Genomic DNA, 26931 nt, shown 5'->3' with positions numbered 1-26931 from the left:
TCGGTCGCTCAAAAAAGCCCCTGGAGCTCAACCTTCAAATTTACAGAGAACCAGACTAGGGGGAGCCATCTCACTCTCATGCCCAAGACGCGGTGACGTCAATTACATACTTGACGTCACCACACTACAGTCTGCAATGAGGGGTACTTGTCCAATTGGGCTTCTTCTGGTAACATCAGACTGAGGGAAAAAAAGCGTTTTGGTATGGTTTTGGTTTAGGCAAGTTGGTAAAATGTGGGGTGTTTTTTGATACAACTGGCGGGTGTTTCAGTTTCCACACTTACTACTACACTGGAAATTCCAGTATATATCTCAGGGTAAAAAGACGCTCGGGACAGATGACGGAGTGTATCATTTGCACATGCTTTTGAGTCTTACAATTTAAAACAGTGAAACTGCTTTCTGTAATCTCAAACCCAAAGCGTGCGCACATAAATCCGCAGACGAGAGCGAATGAAGTTGTGTTGCACCTTATTGCGCGTAAAAAATATTCACTTAAACAGTCGATTTATACAAATAATTATCGGTAAATATAGGCAATTAAGTCAATGTAAACAGTTGAGAAACAAACAAATCCGTGCATGAGCTCTTAAAGAGACACCAACCTAAATAAACCTGCTGCTGTCTGTCATTAATGTTTATTTATACATAAATAAAGATAAATAAATAAAGACTAACCAGTGTTATTTTAAAGTTATATAGATTATTCACAGTTTCTGTGGTATTTTTGTACCTGAATATTATTGTTATGCCTATCTGAAAAACTTGTTCATTTTGTTTGTATCGTGTTATTGTATTTGTCTGTGCCATTGCTTGTCATTTATCCATTCTCATTTAATAACTGACTGTTTACTTGCCTTTTTTTAGTTAAAATTAGTTTAATTCAGAGTTTGAAATCAAAGTTTTTTTCCTCACAATATAAATATGAATCAACAAAATCTTTAGTGTTCTTTAGACGGTCTATGAGTGCTTCAGGTTGCTTCAGTAAGACTGAGTTTTGGAAGAACTGAGAGATAACAGGAAATCTATTTAATATGTGTGTGTACAAGACAAGTGTATGAGACAGAAATGTTATTTTATTTCCTTAGGGTTTGGGTTTTGCACACAGTAACTCTTTCTGCAAGTTACAATCTACAATGCACTGACTGACAGTCATGAAATGAAAGTGATGAAATTCCCAGATTCCCAGAAAATGCATGAACTGATTAAATGTATACCTTGAATGCATTGTCTGTTTCTTTGAACTAAAGCATCTGTCAAATGCATATATGTAAAAAGCGAAATATATTAAAATTAATTTATAATTCCTAGTTGACAAAGAGATACAAGACAAAATGAACCACATCAATCCATCATGAACTACATGATTTATTCTTTCAAATATTTTAAAACAAGCTGAAGTGAAAAGGCAAATGTTGAGTTAAATGGATTGTATATGCTCCAATGAGAGCAACACAGTATCTTTCGTCTATTGGTGACTCTAGGCTCTAGGCTTTGAATCAGTCCTATGTGTTTATCTGTGCATCAACAAGGACATCTACTGGACACAGTAGGAATCAGGTGCATTGATAGCACAACTGCCTGTCAGCAGTTATTTTTCACACTTGAAATAACTGAAGTTAAATGATAGTAATGTTAATTTCCTAAATGTGTTTTCAAAAACAATGCATAAGTATAAAAAGGTGTGGATGTCACTTTTTTATATCAATTTAAAAAAAAAAAAACAACACAATAAACTGCACATCATTTATCTGATAATGTTCCATTAAAAGAGCACATGATGTAGTCAAGATGACAACTACCAGGCAAATACAAAATAAATACACGCGGATAAAAGAAATGGACGTTTTAGATGTTATTGTTCATCATGTGATCTATTCTTGTTCTCCTGCCAAATCCTCTCCATCTCTTTCAGCTCTGTGTCAGTGAACGCTGCTTGTCCCCAGTTGGTCATTCTAGTGGGACCCTTGTTCCCTGAGAAATACATAAAAAAAACATGAATCTGGGGCTTTTGGGAACGGTATCTGATAAATGGTATTTGAGAAAGTTTACACTCGGTCACCTGGTTGAATGATTTGAAGAAGGCCCTCATGATTAGAGACTTTGTGCTTCCAATTCTTTGTTTTGTGAGCTGCCCGTTCCAGTTTCATTGTAACAACCTGAAAAACAATAAAAGTCATTGAAATTCTGGTAATCATTTACCTTAAAGGTATAATTAGCTAAAAATGTATTCAGCCTCAGGTCATCAAAGAAGTAGATGAGTTTGTTTCTTCATCAGAATAGATTTGGAGAAATTTAGCATTACATCTCTTGCTTACCAATGAGTACTCTACAGTGAATGGGTGCCGTCAGAATGAGAGTCCAAACAGCTGATAAAAACATCACAATATTACACAAGTAATAAGTGAAGTGAGAAGCTGCATGTTTGTGACTAACAACTTCATTAAGATGTTTTTAACTTCAAATCTTGGATTCTGGCTAAAATACAAGTCCCCTTTCCATAATATTGTTTTCTCCAGTGAAAAAGTCTTCTCCTCTGAATCAGGAGAGAAATATGCATAAAGAAAAATATACTCATCTACATCTTGGATGACCTGAAGCTAAGTAACTTTTCAGCGGTTATCATTTCTGGTTGAACCATACATTATCTTTAAGTTTAAAACTGAAGTAGTTATTAAATTTAAAAAAAATTATAATTAAACGTATGCATTTAGCAGATGCTTTTATCCAAAGCGACTTACAGGGCATTCAGGCTAACATTTATAGCATATAAAAGAAGAAACAACAACTAACATCACTTTCAATGGCTGTTCTCTCTAATGAGATGGACAGTTGTGCTAGTAAGTAAAAGAAGCCAAATTCAGGGTTCCTACTCTTTCATGAACACCAGATTCAAGGACTTTTTAAAGCATCATTTTATTAAACCAAGCACCTTTGAAATTCACACCCCGAGCACATAACATCATGAAAGTCCTTACTGTATACCATTTCACTTACACTTAATATTTACATAAAGAAACAGATGAGTACATTTTTCAGAATTCTTTGATGAATAGAAGGATCAAAAATTCTGCATTTATGTGAAACAAAAAGCTTTCGCAACATTATACCCTATACCATTCAAAAGCTTACAGTCTATTTTTTGTATTTTGTGTTTTTGGAAAATAAATTATAGAAATTAATACTTTTATCTAGAAAGGATTGATGATAAAGACATAATTTTACAAAAGATTTCTTTTTCAGATAAATGCTGCTCTTCTGAGTTTTCTATTCATCAAAGAAACCTGAAAAAATTCCACTCCGCTGTTTTCAACATTATCATAATAAGTGTTTTTTAGCAGCAAATCAGAATATCAGAATTATTTCTGATGGATCGTGTGACTGGACTAACATTTCAAGCTAAAATGTTAAATATGTTAAATAATGTTAAAATGTTTAATTTAATACTTGTTCAAAACAATCACTTTAGCAGAGTTTGTACTATTTTTTGCACATTTTGAAAAATAAAAAATATTTTTTGTTCAGTCTATGAATTATAGGCGTTTTGTGACATATCGCCGAAAAGAACTTAAATTGCACTTTCAGTTTTGTATTCAGCTTTTATTTGTATACAGACATAATAAGAAACTTATTTTTAACTTATGAACTTTGTGCATGTATACTCTGTGCTCTGTTTATACTTAACAGAGTGCGCTGTCTGCAGCCTTGGTCTGCGTGATCTTCATTTAGAAATGCATCATTAAAATGAACTGAAACTCAACAAATACTCCACAAAGAGAAATGAGAGATATTTCTATAGAAATCTTGACATGTCTACTTTTAAACTAAGCAAGTCTTATCGACAACAAATATAAGTAATAAAGTAATCCATATGAAACCAATGCGATGTCCAGTCTTTCACATCTCCCTTCACTAACTCTAATGCGACCATGCCCATGTTAAAACATGTATACATGACTCATTCTTGACAAAAGGAAAAAGAGCTTTGTGTGTGCACACATTTGAATAAATGTCGGGCTGTAAACGGGTTCGGACTTTTTAAAAGCTGTCAATCAAAATGTACTTGTCGGGTTCGGGCCGAAACCTATAACCAGCTCTATTTTCAGTATGAAACCGCTACCTTGTATTCCTCTTGCGCCCCTTCTCTCTGTCTTCTGAGGAGCCCCAGCTGCTCCTGTGCAGCCTGCAGGGCTCGTTCCTTCTCGGCCCGCTCCCTTTCCAGCTCTTGTTTTTCCTTCTGGGACAGGGTTAAGAGTTCTTGCTGCTGCAGGTGAATCTGCTCTAACTCAAGCCGCTTGCTTTCCTCCTGTTCTAGCAGTCTGCAGATAAAGCACACACATGTTCTGCATAATGCGGTGGCCCAAAACATTGCCTGCTGGATGTGTATACTGAATGTTGTGTGGCTGTGCACCGTCACCTGGCCTGCAGTTTGCGCAGGGCTTCTTCATCCTCTCTGGCCTGTCTCTCGTCGTCTAGTGCCTTTTTCAGTTGACGGTACATTTCTTCCAGTTCCTGCATACGCTGCCAGTACTGCTCCACTTCACTGGCCTTTTCAGCCACCTGCTCTTCCATCTGCATTCGAGCCTGAGAAGCAGTTTTACATTAAATCAGGCCTGTTTCACATACTGCATATATGCATCACATAAGCGTAACTGCGGACTAGTGTTGTGCTTGATTTCACACATTTACAGCCGTACTGCAGAAATGAAACATTTTTCTTTCTTTGTTTATGTGACAAAGTTAATGTTCTCATACCATTTTCTCCTGCTCCAGGTCTCGTCTGTATTGGTCCAGTAGCTCTATTTGGGTCTGAAGTCTTCTCTGTTCCTCCAAATCGCCTCTGACTGATGCGTCCTGCAGTTTCTGCCATATTCAGACAAAATGACAGCATGAAAGGCTTCTGTGAGCCGGACTGAATCAGAAAAAAAACATGAAATAACAATTAGATGTCCTGCACTGTTTATGTAAAAGAATGTTCCAGATTCAGAGTCACGCTATCGATTTCAACAAAAGCATTTCAATTCTTCAATTCTTCAACTAAACAAATGCACATTTACAATAATGCACTTACAGTAGAAGCACATGAGGGCAAGGCATTCTGGATTATTTAAAGGCAGAAATGTGCAGCTTATGTTATCTGGAAAGTATTGTTGCTAAGTTGTCTAGTACGCATTTTTTCATTATCATTGTTTGTACAGTGCAAGCATTTCCAAGATTAGTGGCTTTGACACAGGCGATGTTTAGATAAACTATAAAGTACAGCTTCACGAAAGAACAATCCCTTGAGACTGAAAATATCAAACAGGAACTGGTGACTGTCAAAACCGCCCATACACAGATAGTGTGGCTTCATTGCTCAGGAGTGCTCTTTTGCAGGTTCCCTAACATGAAGAATTTGTATAAGCAAATCTGTTTGTTAAGTTCAGTTTTTGATCTTTCTATTTATTAAAATAAATAAAATGTGACAGTACACCTGAGAAGAGCCACAACGCTATGGCTCTGACAGCAGTCTGACCACATTTTAACAGATTTTTTTTTTTCTAGAAATATCTCAGTGAAGAGCTTCAGTAGTTTCTGTAGCTTTCTTTTCACTTTCAAACTGGATTTCAAGAGTCAAGAATGTAACATGATAACAAATTAACGGTTGAACAAAAATATAGACAGGGATGTGAAACTTTTTTAACACATTACTAATAGTGTGCTATAAACAATGTGAAAATCAACCAAAAGGGGAACGTGGAAAGTAAAAGAGAACAAGATGAAAAAGATGTTTTAATAGAAGGGTACTGCGACTTTAATAAATCAAAGAAAAATCCCCAGTTTAAAATTAGTTTTGTTTCCACCCATCTTTTTTTTTTTTTTTTTTTTTTTTTTTTAAAGTTGAATGGTTTGACGTCCCGTGCTGTGTAACAGATGTGTGTATATTGAATGCTTTAGATACCAATTGCTTTGCCTTGCCTTGCACAAGAATGTTTCCATTTGTGTCACTTCACAACAGACACTTTTCCTAATTATTCTCAACATGCTTCCATTTTTTCTAAATATCTTGTATTGAAAGCTATAGCAGTGCTCAGACTCAAACATATCCGGCTCTATTACAGCTAGCTTTAAAACATACATGGGGCATGGATACAGTGTGATTAAGTCCAACAGTCACAGCAGTGGGCATCTACTCAGATTTCTGAAAGAGGTAAATGAAGCGTTTGTGACAGAGACTGAAAATGAGGATGCAAAATTATCACTTGGACAAAAAAAATGAAATGTATTTACTTCATAAGCTGACCTACAGAAACATAACATCAAGATCTGAAAATGCATTTCATGACATCTTTAAAGGCATTCAGTCTGGTGCTCATTTCTAAAGTTTTACACAAGAAATACATACAGTATCTGACCCTGGAGCACAAAAGCAGTCTTTAGTCGCTGTGGTACATTTGTAGCTTGAAATACAACATTTTAGCAGGCAACTTATATATGTATAACTCAATAAAGGCCACGTTACCTTGGTCATGGCCTCCAGCTGGGCCTGCTTGCTATCGTTGGCCAACTGCAGCTGTCTCATTCTGCTCTCCATGGCCTCCTGTTCAGCTTTCATCCTCTTTCTCAGCTCCCTGCGTTTCTGTCTGGATTCTCGGTGTGGGGAGGAAAGGCCCTGCCTTATGCGGACGATGCAGTCCTGGATGGCTGTAAAAAGTAAGCACATGGGGTTGTGGATATACAAATATTTCACAGCCATAAGTGTAAACTTTGTGTATAGATATTTAATACCATGAATCCACTCTTGTTTTGTCTTTTTATCCGATGCACTGATCTCAAAACTTTTCTCAGCACATTTTATAACAAAGAGGTTTTTCTTTCCATCCTTGTCTGGTAAGGACTGCAAAGACAGAGCAATTTAGATATTTAAAGGGACAGTTCACCCAAAAATCTATTATGTTGTTCCAAGCCTTTATGTTTTCCCAACGTAGCTCTCATTTCTATTCATTTCAAAATATTTAAATGTAACAAGCAGTGATTAGACATGAAATATGAAATAATTTATGATGTCGTCGAACATGCATCTTGAGGTGCCAACTAGGTTTGAATAAATGTACTGTAAGCAGGGCTTGACATTAACACCCGCCAACCCGCCAAATGCGGGTGGATTTTGCTCGTGGCGGGTAACACAGTGACTCCAACTAGCCACTTTGGCGGGTTGAATAATTGCCAGTGTGTGAGTTGGAGGCTAAGCATAGATATATTTTCACTGTGACTGAGCGCTTCAGAGTTTCACTGTCCGTCAAGCGATCTGTGATATTTCTCCGTTCATCTCAATGGATACGCAGCGCACCTGTATTAAGTGTGAAGGCGCACACACAGAGAGAGAAAGAGAGAGAGAGAGAGAGAGAGAGTGAATTGACTCGCTACATTTAAACAATATTCTTTGTTGTATTTTCCTGTCAAAATAACGGCGTTCCTATGGAAGTCTCCAGCTTCTAAGAACAGCCGGGTTTTCCGGTAGTGGGTGGAGTTAATGTGCAAACGGCAATCCCATTGGCTGACGCTCATATTCTCGTCCCTGTTTTGATTTCGGCAAATCAATATTCTTAATATACTTGAATCCAGCAGCTCATTAATCCTTAATAAATCTTAGTGTGTTTTATAGTTTGTATTATTAGAATCCGTATCAATATTATCCTATCAGTATTTTTGTTAGTTTATTCCCAATTTCTTTTGTTTTTTTTGTCAGAAATATTGAATGACAGAAAAAACAACCACCTCTCAAATTAAACTGTTCAGTTAAAAATAACTAATATGCATTCAAACATGGTTATCAAATTTACTTCTAATTACTTAAGATATATTAAATAATACTTTTTAGTGAATGTGACAGACATAATTCACCATTGTTAAGTGTACTTCTGTACACTGTGTTTTGCATAACTGTTCAGTGGTCCCTTTAAATGTTCGGAATGCATGATGACGTGAGACGCCGGTCAGCGCAATTGTTCGAGTATTCAGTTTTTTTGCTTTTACAAAAAAACGACACACGCATTCGTGTGCTCAAAGTGAGAAATTGTCCCTTGCAAATTACTGCAATTTCCACAACTTGATTATTATAAAGCTTGACTGACTGATGTTAAAAGTATATTTTTTAAAAATCTGCGCTATTTTACAAATATTATATACACACACATATATATATATCAGTCTGGCGAGTAAACTAAAATATTTTCTAGCCAATGGCGATTCAATTGCCAAGGTGTCCGTATAGGGTTGCCACCTCACCATATGTCATTATTAGGGCCTGAGCACAAAAATGACACAAACTGAAATCTGTTCTTTATGATGAGAGGAACATTCCCCTCAAATTTTAATGAAGATAAAAGCATCTTTGTCCGAACCATGGCATGGATTTTTCGACTGACCTACTTTCCATTACAACTTGTAACAAAGAATTTTCCAGTGTGGTTCAATAAATTAATTCTGAGTCTGATTCTGATATTTAAACAGACAGTGCATGCTAAAGTGTTTTTTTTTTTTTCAGTTTAGTTTTTTTTTTTTTTTTTATTAATCTTCTACATCCATGCACCACTTTTATTATGCACTAAGAATCTCATTGTTTATGTCTTTATCTTAATACATGATTTTATTTAAAAAAAGCTTTACACACAACGTTATCAGAGCTAATGATAATGACCTGTATTGTTATACATTTATGTAGTCTTGATTTTGGTGTGTACAGTGGTTTTACATTTAAAAGGGTTGAAAAGTGAATATTAGCATGCCATAGTCAACTTTTATCAGGTAATTTCACAACAACAAAAATGTGGCTAGTAAACATGTTGTGTGGCTAGTAACTTTGGAAAACCACTAGCCACATTGGCTAGTGAGCAAAAAAGTTAATGTCAAGCCCTGACTGTAAGTAATGATTTTTGGTGGATAAAAACTTAAATGGATAGTTCACCCAAAAAGGAAAATTCTGTCATCATTTGCTCACCCTCATACAAGTTTGTAACAACATGAGAGTGAGTGAATGATAGATGACACAAGACAGCAAAAGACAGAATTTCCATTTTTGGGTGAACTATCCCATTTCAGTTTTGGCCTTTTCCGCTCACAACACTATTATATGACTTGCAATTTAGAGCACAAGTCATATGGGCTATTTTTTTTCTTACATTTAGGTGCTTTTTTCATTTGACATCCCCAACATTCATTGACTTTTATTGTATGGAAAAGGGCAGCTTGAACATTCTGTTAAACATCTGCTTTCATAATAAATCATAAAGGGTTGGATCGACGTGATACGAAAGCTTAATTTTGCCAGAGAATATATATAGATTTTTTGGGCAATTCTGAGGAAAAAAGTCTGAATTGTAAGATAATAAGCTGTGTCAGAAATAGGCTTCCATTAGATGAATGTGTGTAAATGATTGATTAGTAGAAATACTGGAACAAATGGTCTGGTTTTACCTCAACACAGCAGTTGCGATCAAGCGAAATGCATCCCTTCAGCTCTATGAGGTCTTCACTCACATAATAGGACATGGAATTGAGATGGAGCTCAAACCACCGATCTGTCCAGTTCTTCCTCTTATGACCTTTTTTCATCATATAGCCCTTTTTTAATAAAAAAAGCGGCAAGTTACTCATTTGTAAGGGATATCGGTTTATTTCTCCAGTATTGTCGTATACATTTACATTGGCTTGTCAGTGGTCTTTGTACAACTCATTTAACTGACCATTTTTAGACACTTGTCTGTCATGTACAGACACACCTGGATTGTCCGTATTAAAATACACTGACACAGACTCCCACCTGCTTAATAACATCCATCACAAGCTCCTGAAAGACCTCATTGATGCCCGTGGAGAGAGTCTGAGGGTTTATGCCCTTGGTGAAATGGCCCATGCCAATAAGCTCAATCAGTTCCCAAGCATTCAGATGTTTTTTCTTTGCACTGAGCTGCATTTTGTAGTCTTCAAACCTGTCCTCGTTCCAACTGCAACTCATTGCGGCAAACAGCTTGTGCAGGAAATACTCGAGCTGTTACAATACAGAATACAGCGTCATTTCCATTTGATGTCATGTAATAAGATAAAAGTTATAAAAAATGGTAAAAGTACTAAAACCAACCTCCTCTATGACAATTTGCAGTGGATATTTATCTTCAGAAAGATAGTTGAAGATGCACCAGACCTTAAATGCATCAACCCCAGAGATGAGCAGATGTTTGCAACTGATGTGCTTTGGTGCAGATAAAGTCCAGCACATTTTATTCAGCTCGTAGAAGTCAAAGTTGGCTTGGATCTGCAATTAAAACACTCAAAATGAACCTAATTTAGGGCTACAATTGTAAATCTTTTTGCAGAATTCATATGCATAGGCATACAGTGTGTCTTGTGTTGCCTAACTGCAAGGCTTTCGATTCCAGAAATTTCATATCAGGCGACAAGTAAGGAAATCTGTGAACACAAGTAACTTTATCATTTAAGAGTCGCTATACTGTGTTTGACCAAAGATCGCCACGATTGAAGATTCAGAAACAAATATTCCAGAAAGCCATAGTGGGCAATGAAAATTAATATATCTATATTAATGCATAAAAAGCATGCAGACATGGAGAAGAAGTTCAGGTCTTGTTCAAAGCAAAAATCAGAATGGGGAAGAATTTTGATCTAATCTCAGAAACACATGAGAGTCTCTAGGGTTTCCAGAGCATGAGGCAAACAACCAAAAACATGCAGTACGGAGCAATTCTAGGAAGAGAAGAATGGTCAAACAGGTTTGAGCTGACAGGATGGCAACAGCATTTCTCAATACACAACATGTCACACTATGAAGTTTGGTTGTTTGCTGAATGTTCTGTGAAAAACATTCCTAAAATAGTTTTTTTGACTGTCAAATGAGAAAAATAAGCAACATTGCAGTAAATAAATGCAATTTACAGACAAGACAAGAAATGTGTGCAGAATCCCAAATCTGAATATCTATGCTTGAGAACACACACACACACACACACACACACACACACACGCACATATATATATATATATATATATATATATATATATATATATATATATATATATATATATATATACATATATATATATATATATATATATATTCTCATGCATAGATATTCAGATTTGAGGCTTCAGTCAAGACGTCGAACTTGTGGAGTTTCTTCTCAACAGGTATAAGCTAAACTGCATTTGTCACGTAATAAGGTATGAAATTGTACACACTCACTTAAATCTTTTTAAATGTTTACTTCCATTTTCAATAGGAGATAGATAAATATTGGTTGCACTTTATTTTACAGTACGTATACTAACATGTACTTATAGTGTACTTACAGTGTATTTATCTAAGAAAGTTCTGGTAACACAAGGTAACTACAATGGGGTAGGGTTAGGTTTAGGGGTAGGTTCAGGGTTAGTACCTAGTTATTACATAGTTATTGTAATTACTATAATAAGTACATAGTATGCACATGAGGAACGGGACTGTAAAATAAAGTGCTACCTAAATATTAATATGAGGAACAAGTCTGCATGTGTGACGGAACATGGACATTAACTGCCCTACAGTCATTTTAGCATTTTATTCCAGAGGAAATGATCAACATCTTTTCATGTTCTTTTACATATCTTACACAGATTAAAAGCTATTTGACAGTTTTTTTCCCCCTATTTAGTTTTCACTAGTTCCTTATTTGAGACCATAACTTTTTAAAAATGTAAATATTCCATTTACTATAAACTCATAAAAAGTGGTATACACAGCCAGATAATAATTAATAAAAAGCTGTTTAATAAAGTGCAATATGTCACACCACAGGATATATCAACATATGCTAATTTAAATGCAATATTTAAAACAATGTTCAACCAACCAACAAGAGCTTTGTTAAAACTGACATGAATTGTCTGCATGTACAACATAAATATTTGGTCACATGCAGCAAACATCAAGAACCTGCAAGTCTTTGTTAAAACATTAACAGGTTTAATCTATAAATAGAAATGAATGTAGAAATACATGTCAGATGGCATCTATCAAGCCATGTGTAAATATAGCAAGCACTGAAATTAAAAAATAAATAAAAGATTTCCTGTATTTTCGGCAATGCATTCAAATATAGAAGGAAATGGCAAGTTTTGGACAGTTTTCCCAATATGCTTTGTGCTAAATTTTCCAATGTGCTGAATCCAAGATTTTGGACCCTGCTTATTGTCAGAATATGTCTATGTGAGTCACCAGATATAAAGTGTAACCTTCTTCCAGAGGAAATGATAAACATCTATGCTGATGGTGAGATGCATACTGTATTTCATTCTGTGACATTTCTGATAGGGCTTTATAGTGGGATAGAACGTCAGGCTATTATTGTCTTCTGGTTACAGTCATCATAGCACTGCTGAAGTGAAATACAGCAATAAGGCTGCACTTTGATAAGAGGCCGTGTATTAATTACCTTATTAAGTACGCACATGTTCAGGTAGGGCATGTATCCTTGTGTTGACACTGGTCCTTCATTGTCATCTTTAAAGTGCTCCTCAAGGGCTGAAGAGTTATGAGGGACTCTCAGGACGGTGCACAGGTTGTGAGACAGCACCTACAGAGAGACAGACAACAACTCGTCACCTGGGTGCAATCTCGATGCAAAAACAGATCAAGCGTGGCACTTGACACACTTGACTGAATATATGTGCTTCAAATATCTATACACTTTTACTATCTGTAAAAAAAAAATAATTTTAGAAAAAGATGAAAAATAAATCAACACTGAAACTTTAGTCCAAGGGAATATAGTAATGAAAAAATATTTATTTAGTCATCATTTAGATTTTCTTATTAATGTGGGATATGGAAAAATACTAAAGATAAGGGATCTTTCAAGTTGAAAAGAAATATCCAACTTTGCATAATGAGATAATCTAAAATCAAATATTCCTTCAGTTTCTCCTCTTCAGTGCGCACACATCTGCATACACCCCTGAGAAAGCCTCGCAAGACTGATCAAGCGTTATTCAATTACTTTGTTAACAAGTAGTCCGTGCATTGCTTTCATATCATCTTCTGCAAATATCAGCGGAAAAAAGAAATAGCCCTAATGTTCATGCAACTGTCAGGACTTAGTAGCACGGAATCGAAATAGAATAATATTGACTGCAGAAAGAGATGCAGAACTGAAAATTGATTTTCACTTTAGGTTATGATGTCTGGTCTGTGCGAATATGTCTAAAAGCTGAAAAAACTCTTACGAGTAAATCAATTTCATAGGTAAATCTACATTGTTTTTTAAGTGGACAAACGACTTTGCATCTTGAGAGCGAATTCACGGAAACTTCAGATCTGTGATTTCTATAAAGTTAGTTGATAGTCGAGTAGTTAGTTCGCTTACCTTTAACTGGGATTTGGATACTTTCCCGTTCCGGTCTACATCCAGAGCAGTGAAGGCGTACCAGATGGGTTTGAGTATTTCGTCCCGGGATATCATGATAAGCTCAGTGAAAGATGTCAGAGCAGCTGTTAAACTGATCTTCATCTGATCTTCCTCCCGCAGTCAGTGCGCGCAACAGGAACAAGAGTCACGTGACACACAGCTGGACACAAATCTCACACATATAAAACCGTGATATCATGAAACGAGTATGTTCCTTTAACTCGTGCATTCAATTTCAGCGTTCGCTGCTTTTGACTACAGTGAATAAAAGTTAGTTAAATTATTATTATTATTATTTAAATCCTTTGTGATATATTAATATGTAAATGCACAATAAATGATTACAGTCATTGCATAGACACTGCATAGTTGTTGCACGGTACCTTTCATATAAAACCCGCTCCTCTGCACACCTTTACCTTTTCCTAACTTTTGTGTTCACTACTGATTGTTTGTCTAGCGTCAAAAAATAAATAAATAAATAAATAAATAAATAAATAAATAAATAAATAAATATATATATATATATATATATATATATATATATATATATATATATTCACGTATTTTAGGCAATGCAGCACTGGATAATCTCACAACAACAACAACAAACACTAGAATAGCATCTTACAACAAACAAATAAGTGCATGTCCTTTTACATTCAAGACAAAATATTAAAATATAGACCATTTTCCACTATTTTTCTTTCACTAATTCTTTAAATGAGTCCAAATACTTTTTGAAAGTAAAACATAAATCTTGGGCTACATGCAGCAAACATCATAAATCTAAGTCATTATTAAAACATGAATAGGCTTAATCTATAAATAGAAATGAATGTAGAAGTACATGTCAGGCGGCATCTATCAAGCCGTGTGTAAATGTAACATACATTGAAAACATTTTTTTTTTTAAAGGTTTCCCGTATTTTCTCCACTGCATTCAAAGAAAATAGCACACCGACTACAGTGCGTGTTGGGGAAACACTACTTCTACTTTGGTAGATTCCCCTAGCCCTGAAAAACAGGTCTGGTAAATGCCCCACCACTGGTATGAAGTCATAGGATTACAAGAAGGAAGTTCAAACGTTAAAAAAAATAAATGATATCAAGTACTAAGAATCTTTTGCCAGTCGTTTGGCCTTAAATCATCTTACAAACAAGTTCCAGAGATGGCATTCCAGTGACTTCCTTTTCACATTCTTGAGTATTGCAGTACTGACTGTAATATCATTTCAACCATGCAGACCATTTACCTGCATGAAGTAAATAGTATTAGAAATAAAGCTATATGAATATTTCTTGAAGGCTTTTTATTGCATACAATCTTTTTTTCTTTGTCATTTGATCTTTTACAACTAACCAATATGAAAATAACAGTTCAATATTTATCTTTATGTAGCCTATACATATCCAAGCATCTTAGATGACAAGTGAAAATGCAATTTATATTTAAAATTGAACTAAAGAAAATATTTTTTGTATTTTGTACCTGAGCTTCTTGTGCTTCAAGGCAAGCGAAAACACTGGGAAATCATCACAACACACTTAACATCCCTCTCATCTCTTTTTATTAAAAAAAAAAATGCAAACAGATATCTGACAAAATCCGTTAGAAATGCTATCATAGTGCACAGCTTGATTTCTGTACAACTGTGGCGAAAGGGTAAAAGTTCATCATTTGTTCATGTACAGTAGTCACTAGTCACACTGCAAACTGATTCCCATGTGACGGCCGAAGGAAGTTAATTGCTCATTTGTGTTGTTTCACTTCCCTGTAATGATGAAGCTATTCTCAGAGCCTCCTCCAGTGAAGTCTGTTCATTGAGCTGCAAGAGAAAACACAACACCTGTTCAATACTATACACATACACCCAGCTGGACAGGTAAAGGTCAATGAGTGACTAAAGCCTAGAATAAACTGCATAACATTTGCTCAGATATTGAAAAAATATTTTATGATTTTGAAAGTTGTTGAGTGTAACCCATCAGTTGTTGGCTGTCGCATCAGACAATGACTTTGCACACAAAAGGTACCTCCTGACAACGATTTTAAGACATCTAAGGCAGTATAAAGGTCTAACCATCTACAACAACATAGAAAGAGCTTGGGTGAGAACTAAGCAAGGTTCTTGTCACAAGACCAACGGTGTGTTGAAATATTTTTATTTCGATACGGCGTGGATGTGGACGTGTCAGTTCCATTATGAGCACGCCTCCCACACGTATACATTTGAAATAACAAATTTGAGCGTGCAAAAGTTGGAAAAAAAGCAACTATTAGTGCAAAAGCTTTTTTTTTTCATTGTCCAATCGAATGAATGGAGAGGCGGGCCTTCCATTTTGGTGCTGAAAGTAACCGTTACTTAGAAAGGCCGGAAACTACAATGATGGAGGAGAAACGAAAGGGGAAACACTTCAGGAGTTTCGAAGTCGTCATCGGATTGGTTGAATTTAACAGGATTTCCGGAAGCCGTGTGTGTCGCGTTCTTTAACATTCCGCCTGGAAACAAAGATGCTGTGATGCCAAAACCCTTCACGAAAGAAGAATACCGTAGTGTTTACAACTGTGACGACAAGCGCTTAACAGGATCAATTAAACCCTAGATTTCCAAAAAAGTTTTACAAACCAATCTGTTTTTGTGGTGACATTTCCACTCCCTGAAACGGCACGATGAACAAAATGAACTGTGATTGGTTGTTTAACATGTCGGTCATGGCTAACGAAAGCTGCCATGAATTTAAAGTCACAACATAAAAAAAAAATAGCAGTGTGATGCGCCTCGCATTTTCAGACCTAAAAAACACATTCGGTGTGAAGTGAACAATACCTGAAAAGCAATCTGTGTGCCATTAGAAGTAGCCAGAAGTGTAATCCGATGCCCTGATAACTCATCCTGTGTGCTCCTGGAAGATGAAAATTCTGGCATCATAGAAGTCATCTGGAGAAAACAGAAGAAAAAAACATAAATGCAGTTCATAACCAGTTTATAGACTGATGTATGATTTTTTTTTTTTAGGAGGCCAAAACCCAGAAAAGTGCTAGCATTTTACAACTTCCATTTCCATCATCCTGACGTCAACAGATTTTACTGAATGTTTGTGGTTAAATGCCTGAAATAAGGTTATCTGTGCTCAGTAAAATCTCACAATATTTTCATGTTTTATTCTATGACATAAGCCCTTTTTATTCTTCTAAGCTTTTACTTGACTTGAAAAAGGCAGTTGCTCACGAAAGGCTTAATAAGACAACAGAAGTCGTCTGACAGAGGCTGAGAGAAAATGTTTTTTAAATAATGGCTGAAAGAGTTTTCAGAAAATCAGTGACGGTGACGCTACAGTCAAACATAAACATAAATACACACTTGTCTGGCTCTCAAATTCAGCCTACACACCTGTCCTTCAGTCCCGTCCTCTGAGACCACGGTCACTGAATGAGCCCCCGTGGACGACAGCAGAGACTCAGCGGGTGGGATGGTGATCACACTGCCATCTTGTGTTAACATTGTGATTACATTTCCAATAGCCTGTGTCAGAAATCACAGAACTTCCCATTCAGCACGACTATTATGATAAGCTTCCAGACTTGCTGTAGAAGTCTATGGCAGCACATATATAAACTTAAAGCATAGAGCTTGGTCTGATGAGTCTGTCAAACCCTTGAAGCATATTTATAAAACCTTTTAATAAATGCACATGCAATTGTAAATTCACATCTAACAATGCTCTTGTTCAAATTTTGAATTAGTTTTTATTTTATTTATTCTGCTCTCACTTAAATGTTCATTAAATTTATATACACACATACATATATATATATGTGTTTTTTTATGATTCAAATAGCTGGGGGGAAAATATATATATTAGACCCTGGACCACAAAAATCTCTAAATTGAGATTTATACATCATCTGAAAGCTGAATAAATAAGCTTTCCGTTGATGTGTGGCCAATATTTGGCCGAGATGCAACTATTTGAAAATCTGGAATCTCAGGGTACAAAAAAACGTAAATACTGAGAAAATTGCTTTTAAAGTTGTCCAAATGAATTCTTAGCAATGCATATTACTACTCAAAATATACGTTTTGATATATTTATGGTAGGAAATTTACTAAATATCTTCATGGAACATGATCTTTACTTAATATCCTAATAATTGTGGGCATAAAAGAAAAATTGATAATTTTGACCCCTAAAATGTTTCTTTGGCTACTGCTACAAATATATCCCAGCGACTTAAGACTGGTTTTGTGCTCCAGGGTCACTTATTTTATTCCATTTCAGTTAACATATATTTTAATGTTTTTTTATGCTTTTAGTTTTAATTACTACACTGTGTAACAAAAGCAAAGACAACTGGAACATGTTTTACAAGAAAATACTACATTGTATAAATAAATAAATAAAATAAAACAACGTTTATTGGAAAATTCTATTTTAGTCTTTCTACTTCAAAATTCCTCGTTTTATTCAATGTGTTACTTCTCAATCTTATTTCTTAGTAATTGTGAAATGTACTTGAAATTTCAGATTTGTATTTGATTTGATTTTCTTCAGTGTATAATAACCCTGATACAAACCTGTGATGCGTCATCTTGCGTGATGAGCGTCACATGCTGTTGTTCCGTGACATCAGAGATGTCTTCACATTTCACAGGGCTTACAGTCAGGGAGGGGTCATCTATAGCCTCTGAATACAAAACACATAAATTATCACCAAAACCTAATCTTGTATCTATGATGTAGCTATTTTTCAAAACCAACCTGAAGGGGGTTCAAAATAGCCCTCTGACTCCTCCTCTATAGGCTCCGAGTCATTGTGTGCAGTACGTTTGTGAACGACCAGTGTGGAAATCTGCTTGTACGTCTTCCCACAGTGGTTGCACTTGTATGGTTTGCAGTGAGTGTGTACTACATTATGTTTGTATAGACTGGAGTACTCCGTGAATCGCTTGTCACAACCGGGAACTGTGCAAACATACGGCCTCTCTCCTGCATGCAATAAAGACGCTAGTTTAGATATTTCACATTCAGGGTTACACATAAAAAAAATTATAATGAAAGAATTAGGAATAAATAGTTCAGCCAAAATAGATATTCAGTCATTACTGACTTCCCCACATCTTTTCAAATCCATAGGAGTTTAATTGTAAACAACTGTAGCTTCTGGGTGAACTATCCCTTTAAGGCTAAAGAGCAGCACACCTGTATGGATTCGTATGTGGTTCTTGTAATTAGTTGCGCTGGCAAACGCCCGATTGCAGCCTGGCTCTGGACAGTGATACGGTTTCTCTCCCGTGTGCGTGCGAACGTGCACCTTGCAGATGTTTGAGGTAGTGAAGGATCGTCCACAGCCCGGGAATGGACATAGAAATGGTTTCTCTCCTTAAAAGAACAGAGGACCAACATAGCAGTGCTAGGAATCCTCTGACGTACAGTATATCAGTAATAGGGCAGTTTCAAATGAAAAGCTTTTCAGATTCTTATGCATGCAGCTTTTGTTTACTTTTCAAAACCATGATTAACACAGTACTGTGGGATTCATATTTGCATGATTGTTCAAGAAATAGGTGGAGGATTTTAATCAATTTGAAGAAATGTACCCGTGTGAATTCTAGTGTGCTTTTGAAGGTCCCCTGAGGTCTTGAAAGATTTCTTACAGTCCATCTCCTGACAGCGGTAAGGCTTTTCTCCAGTGTGTGTCCTGATGTGACTTTTCAAACCGTAACCTAGAAGAAAATGAAAGCAGATATATCAGAAATACACTACCATTCGAAATGTAATGCATTTATTTGATCACAAATACAGTATTGTTCAAAATAATAGCAGTACAATGTGACTAACCAGAATAATCAAGGTTTTTAGTATATTTTTTATTGCTACGTGGCAAACAAGTTACCAGTAGGTTCAGTAGATTGTCAGAAAACAAACAAGACCCAGCATTCATGATATGCACGCTCTTAAAGCTGTGCAATTGGGCAATTAGTTGAAAGGGGTGTGTTCAAAAAAATAGCAGTGTCTACCTTTGACTGTACAAACTCAAAACTATTTTGTACAAACATTTTTTTTTTCCTGGGATTTAGCAATCCTGTGAATCACTAAACTAATATTTAGTTGTATGACCACAGTTTTTTAAAACTGCTTGACATCTGTGTGGCATGGAGTCAACCAACTTGTGGCACCTCTCAGCTGTTATTCCACTCCATGATTCTTTAACAACATTCAACAATTCATTCACATTTCTTGGTTTTGCTTCAGAAACAGCATTTTTGATATCACCCCACAAGTTCTCAATTGGATTAAGGTCTGGAGATTGGGCTGGCCACTCCATAACATTAATTTTGTTGGTTTGGAACCAAGACTTTGCCCGTTTACTAGTGTGTTTTGGGTCATTGTCTTGTTGAAACAACCATTTCAAGGGCATGTCCTCTTCAGCATAGGGCAACATGACCTCTTCAAGTATTTTAACATATGCAAACTGATCCATGATCCCTGGTATGCGATAAATAGGCCCAACACCATAGTAGGAGAAACATGCCCATATCATGATGCTTGCACCTCCATGCTTCACTGTCTTCACTGTGTACTGTGGCTTGAATTCAGAGTTTGGGGGTCGTCTCACAAACTGCCTGTGGCCCTTGGACCCAAAAAGAACAATTTTACTCTCATCAGTCCACAAAATGTTCCTCCATTTCTCTTTAGGCCAGTTGATGTGTTCTTTGGCAAATTGTAACCTCTTCTGCACATGCCTTTTTTTTAACAGAGGGCTGAGCCTTTGCCATTCTGGTTATTCTTCTATCCATTTTGATGGTTGTCTTCCGTTTTCTTCCACGTCTCTCTGGTTTTGCTCTCCATTTTAAGGCATTGGAGATCATTTTAGCTGAACAGCCTATCATTTTTTGCACCTCTTTATAGGTTTTCCCCTCTCTAATCAACTTTTTAATCAAAGTACGCTGTTCTTCTGAACAATGTCTTGAACGACCCATTTTCCTCAGCTTTCAAATGCATGTTCAACAAGTGTTGGCTTCATCCTTAAATAGGGGCCACCTGATTCACACCTGTTTCTTCACAAAATTGATGACCTCAGTGATTGAATGCCACACTGCTATTTTTTTGAACACACCGCTTTCAACTAATTGCCCAATTGCACAGCCTTAAGAGCGTGCATATCATCTACTGAACCTACTGGTAACTTGTTTGCCACGTAGCAATAAAAAAATATACGAAAAACCTTGATTATTCTGGTTAGTCACATTGTACTGCTATTATTTTGAACAATACTGTACAGTACATTAAATTATTACAACTGGTTTCTATTGTAATACATTTCAAAATGTAATTTATTTCTGTGATGGCAAAGCTGGATTTTCAGCAGTCTTCGGTGTCACACAATTCTAAAAAAAATCCTTCTAATACTGATTTGCTGCTCAAGAAACATTTATTATTATTTATGTTGAAAACAGTTTATATTTTTGTGGAAACTGTGATAAAATTTTTTCCAGGAAATTTCAAAAGAACAGCATGTCCTTGAAATAAAAATCTTTTGTAACATTAGAAATGTCTGTACTGTCACTTTAAATCAATGCAATGCAAGTGTTTTTGTTACCTGTTGCAAACTTTTTGCCACAGCCGGGTAAGTCACAACAGTACCGCTTGTCACCAGTGTGTGCTCTTTCATGTACCTGAAGAAAACAAAACAAAACGTGAACATCTCACAGTAAACATAACGCATTGCATTCGTAATGCCATCATGCTTTTATTAACAAGCACAAATGTACAAGCCAAAATAACCTTAAGATGATTTGCAGTGGTGTAAAGCTTTCCACATCCGTCATAATTACACCGAAAACATTTCTCTCCCGGCTGCTGCGCATTACTGCGAATTCCTTGACCCTGAAGAACGATCTAGAGAGAGGGAGGATAAACATTTTGAGCAACTCTGAGTTTGGCTAATGGCATTTATATGCTGCATGGGATTGATATTCTCACCTGCATCTCCATAACACCGTGAGGATCACTGGTGATCAGCTCAGAGTCGGCGTAAGAGTCGATTTCTTCAATCTGGGGGAAATTAATAATTATAACTACACTTTACAAATATATTGTGAATATCTTTGCACTGGCCCTAGTCATGTTGGCTGTACCTTGGTTGTGTACTGCTCCAAAGCATTGATTGTTTCTTGGTCAATGGCTGCTTCTGTGTGTATATCTGCTACCGTGCCATTCGTCTGGATGGCCAGAATGGTGTTTGGTTGTGACACCTGAACAGCGTGATGAATGTAAGCGGTGGAGCCATCCTCTAACTGCACCGCCTGCAGGGTACTGGGTTCATATGTATCTGCCAATGCAATATTGATAAAAAGACAGGCCATAAACCAATCAAGAAACATGTTCGTCCAAATCCCATGTAATATCATGCTGCATACTGAAAACAGAAGAAAGGAAAAACCTTTCCCAGTGTGGTGGATGTAAGCAGTAGATCCATCCTCTAACTGCACCGTCTGAGCGTCCTCCAGTCTTAAGCTCTCATTATCAACAACATCACACACAGATGAGCCAGCCCAGTTATTAGACTCATCTGGTGTGAATATAAAACAATTTAAAAAAATCAACATCATAAGCCTGTTCATAATTAAAAATCTAAAAAAGTAGATCACGCTAGATTTGCTACATAAAGTGTAAAAATACCTGCTTTTTGAAGATCGATGTGTTGCACATAAGCAGAAGACCCATCTTCTAACTGGATCACCTGTCCTTCTACTATATTGCTGTCTGGAGAAAACAACCAGCTCTCAGTTAATTCCTCATTCATAATACCATATCAACCCAGTTCAAGAAAATAATTCCATTGTATTATTTAATGGAGAAACAAAAACACATGCAACTTTGATCTGATTCTTTTTTTTTAATCAATAAAGAATAACAGGAGTTAAAGATTGTAGATGCTTTATTATAATTTTCAATAAATGTTCTAAGTATCTAAGCTGTCTTGTTATGTTTGGCTAATAGATATGAAAGCCCATTAATAGAATTAAATATATATATATATAAACATTTATTAAAAATTATTTTACCCAGAATCCCACAATTCTGGGATCATAGTTCAATTAGTTTCTTGCAACATAAAACAAATAAATAAACAAATAAATAAACAACTGAATGATACAAAAAAAAGAAAAAAAGAAATTTTCTGAGTTTACATCTCACTTTTTTTTTGTTTCCAGCATAAAAAGCTTTTTTCATAAAAAGCTTTTTTCACAATTCTGATGTTTTTCATACAATTGCAAGTTTATATCTCGCAGTTCTGACTTTTGTTCTCCGGATTGCAAGTTTCGAACTCACAAATCTGAAGGAAATCTGAACTGAGAGATACAAAGTCGCATTTACCTTTTTTATTTTAATTATTATTACATGGTGGAACCAGGCTTCGTTAAATATATTAAATTAATAAATACAAAAATGTAACTATTAAACAATACATTCTGAGATCCTGGACCTAAACTAGTTGATGGGTTAGGATCCTAGAGAACACATCACTGTTATTGTCAATGAAAATGTTTGACAGAAATTCCAGAAAGCTCAAATATGAATATGAATAAGATAACCAACAAATTTGCTATTCAATAAGTTTATTTATTTCCTTTAGAAGGTGATGCTGAGTCTCTAAAGTGTCTCAGCTGAGCATGTTTGTGTTCAGACTGTAGTAACAGACACACCTTGAGTGTTGTGAGGTATATATGCAGTGGAGCCATCTGCTAAAGTCACAGCCTGCAGACTGACGGCGTCCATGCTCTGATCACCATCTGAATCAGAGAGAGCCATAGATCAGCATACACTACCATTCACATGTCTGCGTTTACTTGATAAAAATACAGTAATAATACCCCAAAATTATTATAGTTCCAAATATCTCTTTTCTATTTGAATATATGTTATACTGTAATTTACTCCTGTGATGGCAAAGCTGAATTTGAATCAGTCTTCACTTTCGCATGGTCGTTCAGAAATCATTCTAATATTCTTATTTGGTGCTCAAGAAGAATTTATTATTAATTATAATTAAATATATATAAAGTTAATGTAAAAGTGAATACTGTCACACTGTCAATTTAATGCATCCTTTCTGAATAAAAGTATTAATTTCTTTAAAAAATATATCTTACTGACCTCAAACTTTTGAATGGCAGTGTATGCACATTCTTCCCTTTGATTAAATGACAGCTTTGAAATGAAACTGTTTAGAAAGTGTCCAGCTCTGACCTGCAATCCCCACGGTCTCGCTTAAACAGAGAGTGACTTCCTGAGCATCTCCCTCGTGCTGGAAATCTGCGGACTGATTTATCTGAGCCAGCAGCATTATAACCTAGGAACACAACATAACTCCATGATGCAATAAAAATGACGGAACTGTGGTCTCAGAATGTACATATAATGTTGATGGAACATGGTTATAAAATATTTCTGTATTCCATTCCATCAGATTTGTCCACAAAAAAAATTAATATATTTCAGAAAAAAATTGTCTGATTTTTTTTTTTAAATGGAACAGTTAAGCAAAATCTAACAGAAACTCTCAAACTCCAAATGTGTTTTATGTTTTGTAATATGTTTAATACATAAGGCTTTTATGGCTAATAAAGTATGATATAGAATATGGAAAAGACACACATTTCTATTCGAGGCCCAAACTGAGCAAAAATATGTAAATTAGTGCCGATTTTATTTATATGACCAAAGAGTCTACTTACATTAAATGCATGTAAATATGACCCATATATCTCCTAATAATGTCTTAGAAAGATAAGGATATTTAAATTCTTAGTTTTATGATCAAAGGTCTGTAGTTTTAATTGTTAACATATAATCCAAAGTGATAAGATGAGGAGAGAGAAATTAACAAATCAACAACCTAAAAACAGTCCTCAAAAGCCTAATGATTTATTTTTTTAAAAAAGGATAAAGTAAACCTAAATTAATACAGTCCATTAATTGTTCAACTTAAAATATTAATAATAAAAAATGTTCAATTGTTCAAATGTTCAATTGTTAAATAATGTTCACTTTATCGAATATCTAAAGATTTTACAGCAAAGAGACACATGAACCATGACCTGAAGTTGGAAAGATTTAAAATGATACTCGAAGGCCTTTTTCTTACTAAAAAAGTATGAAGGATCAATCAAACATAAGAAAGCATGTAGAAGATTGTTTTTTTTTTCAGCAATTTTTTTTTTTAATTCATGTATCAAATATGATACAATAGGCTTTAATGAAGGAAAAAAAGACTCACTGTGATTGAAATGTATTTTACAGGATTGTCCTGACCAAGACAGGCAGCCAAGTCTGCATATACAAATAAACAACATAGTTAAAAACATACAATGCAAAAACCATGATGTAGTAAAACTTAAAATAGTCCTAAGACACTCTTTTGGAAAAGATTCCAATCTGAATTGGCTGCATATGTTAAAAAAAAAGTTTTTACCAAGCTCAGTTCTGACAAGGAGCACACAAAGACTATAATTTGATTGAGAACGTAATGAGTAATTGTCAGATGAAGTTTGAATAAAACAAAGATAAAATAGAAAATTACTAAGTATGGCTTTATTTATTAAAAGATACCAATGCACTTTTCTCCGAAAACTCAAAGGTGGCCATGCAACTCTTCTGTTCACAAATCTTAGAGTACCATGGTACAAAGCATCCAAGCCAAGGAGGTGAGAAGGTAAGAGGGGGCATGCTGATAAACTACATCCATATAATCGAGAACCAGCAAAAAAGTAGCGGACACTCAGTTCTTCCTCACATTGAATGAAAAACACAACTCAGATTCTAACTTTTCTTTATTTTTTCATTCTTTATATGAATACTTCATATATGTACCAAAATGTAGGATGCTAATAATAATACCCAAATATGCGTACTCTGACATTGTAGTAATTTGGCTCCCCTGAGAAGTCCAAAGTAGTTTTAGAATTTGAAAATATATTTTTATTTATTTTACATTTAAAACACGCTTCAAAGCAAATAATCTATCTGGGATATATATATAATATCTAAAGCAGACTGTAAATAAGCCACAGATTGTTGATTAGAGGGGGGTGAGCAATAAATGATAGTGTCATCTGCATAAAAATGGAACCTTACATTATCCTATATATATATATATATATATATATATGTATATATATATATATATATATAATGTCTACTGAATAATAACGACCCCAACACAGATCCTTGTGGAACTCCCTTAACAACCTCCAATGGATTTGACTGAACTGAACACCTTCCAACTCTACATAAGCAATGAACCCTAAAATAGCATTCTCTGATAGTGCTACCCATTTAAGCCTATTTAAAATGTCATGGTCCACATTATCAAAGCTGTTATAGGCTTTATAAAGATTCATATGACCGTTAAAAGGATCACAAAATACACTTAATCCGACGTGAAGTTTTACTTTCTAATCTCAAGAAAGCTTTTGTCCATCAAATTCAAACAGAGTTTTAGTTTCTCCAGTCCATGTAGTGAAAACAGTCTGATCTATAACAGTTATAGGAAGGAGATTTGTTAAATATTTAAAACACTCACCTCTCTGAAGAGCCAGAAACAGTGCAACTGATCAAATGACATATATAATATATATTTCCGCAGGCTATATGAAGGTCCCTTACATCGCCAAATAAACCTGTGGTGTGTTTTGAACATAGACAGTAAAAGAAATGGACACAGCGACCCCATTGGAACTCAATTGAGACAAATGAAGCCCAGTTTTAGCGTTTTTTAGCACTTCCGTTTCTGACGCGCAGACTCAAACGAAGCTTGACGACGTCAGCAACCTGTCTGACAGATGTAAATCTTCTAGTAGCTGTGCGTGCAAACTGCCATCGTTAATCTTGCAGAGACGGCGAGCTTGAGCGGGGAGTTCTTTGGCCTGAGTGAGCAGGAGTAAGTATTCTGATTAATTATTTTGTATAGTATTTTAAAATGTAACGCCAGTACGCCATATTAAGTTAATTGCCTGCGAGCTTCTCCACCTGTCTGTACGGTAATGCGACAGAGAGCCGAGTGGTTATGACGCAATCGTTAGCCTATTTTTTACAAAAACTGTTTATATGGGGCCATAATGTAACATAGAAGGTAATGGAGCCCTTTATACATTGTCGTGTATCTTTAGAAATAAATAATGGACAAACAGAATCTTTAAACGCCTCAGATGTAAAGTTATTCGCTGTCAAAGTGACGCCAAAATGAATGGGAGTCAATGGGAATGCTAACGCAAGTGAAGTTCTGCTAAAACATGGCAGCCCCCACCCGACTTCAACTTCCGGTCGAGTTCCTTGCCCCTTGGTTTTGAATCGGCATTTTTCTTCTCTGGTTTTAATGTTAGATTTCCTATGAAGAGGTCTATTCTTCCCCCTGCTGTTCAGGAGTAATAAACACCAAAAGAAATGCAGAATGTCTTACGCTGAATCCTACCTGTCGCAA

General features: G+C 35.7%; 2 protein-coding genes across 2 annotated transcripts; both read right to left on the bottom strand.

Moving 5' to 3' along the window:
- Nucleotides 1-1348: 1348 nt before the first annotated feature.
- Nucleotides 1349-13580, bottom strand: LOC128016499 (switch-associated protein 70-like). Its single transcript, XM_052601032.1, has 12 exons — nt 13398-13580; nt 12468-12608; nt 10121-10294; nt 9803-10030; nt 9457-9603; nt 6769-6877; nt 6503-6684; nt 4756-4863; nt 4418-4584; nt 4121-4319; nt 2063-2159; nt 1349-1974 (listed from the first exon to the last, which is right to left on the bottom strand). The coding sequence occupies exons 1-12, from the start codon at nt 13539-13541 to the stop codon at nt 1856-1858; spliced, it is 1815 nt and encodes a 604-aa protein (XP_052456992.1). The 5' UTR covers nt 13542-13580; the 3' UTR covers nt 1349-1855.
- A 1407-nt stretch (nt 13581-14987) lies between these two features.
- On the bottom strand, nt 14988-26565 carry LOC128016498 (zinc finger protein 143). Its single transcript, XM_052601031.1, has 17 exons — nt 26035-26565; nt 24730-24782; nt 23700-23802; nt 23156-23242; nt 22128-22211; nt 21889-22017; nt 21584-21777; nt 21429-21500; nt 21231-21344; nt 21046-21121; nt 19043-19168; nt 18645-18824; nt 18204-18431; nt 18020-18129; nt 16835-16966; nt 16271-16381; nt 14988-15268 (listed from the first exon to the last, which is right to left on the bottom strand). Exons 3-17 carry the CDS (start codon nt 23794-23796, stop codon nt 15185-15187), a joined length of 1824 nt encoding a protein of 607 aa, XP_052456991.1. The 5' UTR covers nt 23797-23802; nt 24730-24782; nt 26035-26565; the 3' UTR covers nt 14988-15184.
- Between the last annotated feature and the right edge of the window lie 366 nt (nt 26566-26931).

Source organism: Carassius gibelio, chromosome A7 (assembly GCF_023724105.1).
Source record: "Carassius gibelio isolate Cgi1373 ecotype wild population from Czech Republic chromosome A7, carGib1.2-hapl.c, whole genome shotgun sequence".
Taxonomy (NCBI): Eukaryota; Metazoa; Chordata; class Actinopteri; order Cypriniformes; family Cyprinidae; genus Carassius; species Carassius gibelio.
The sequence above is the reverse complement of the archived record's forward strand: the minus strand, read 5'-3'. Positions and strand labels throughout refer to the sequence as shown.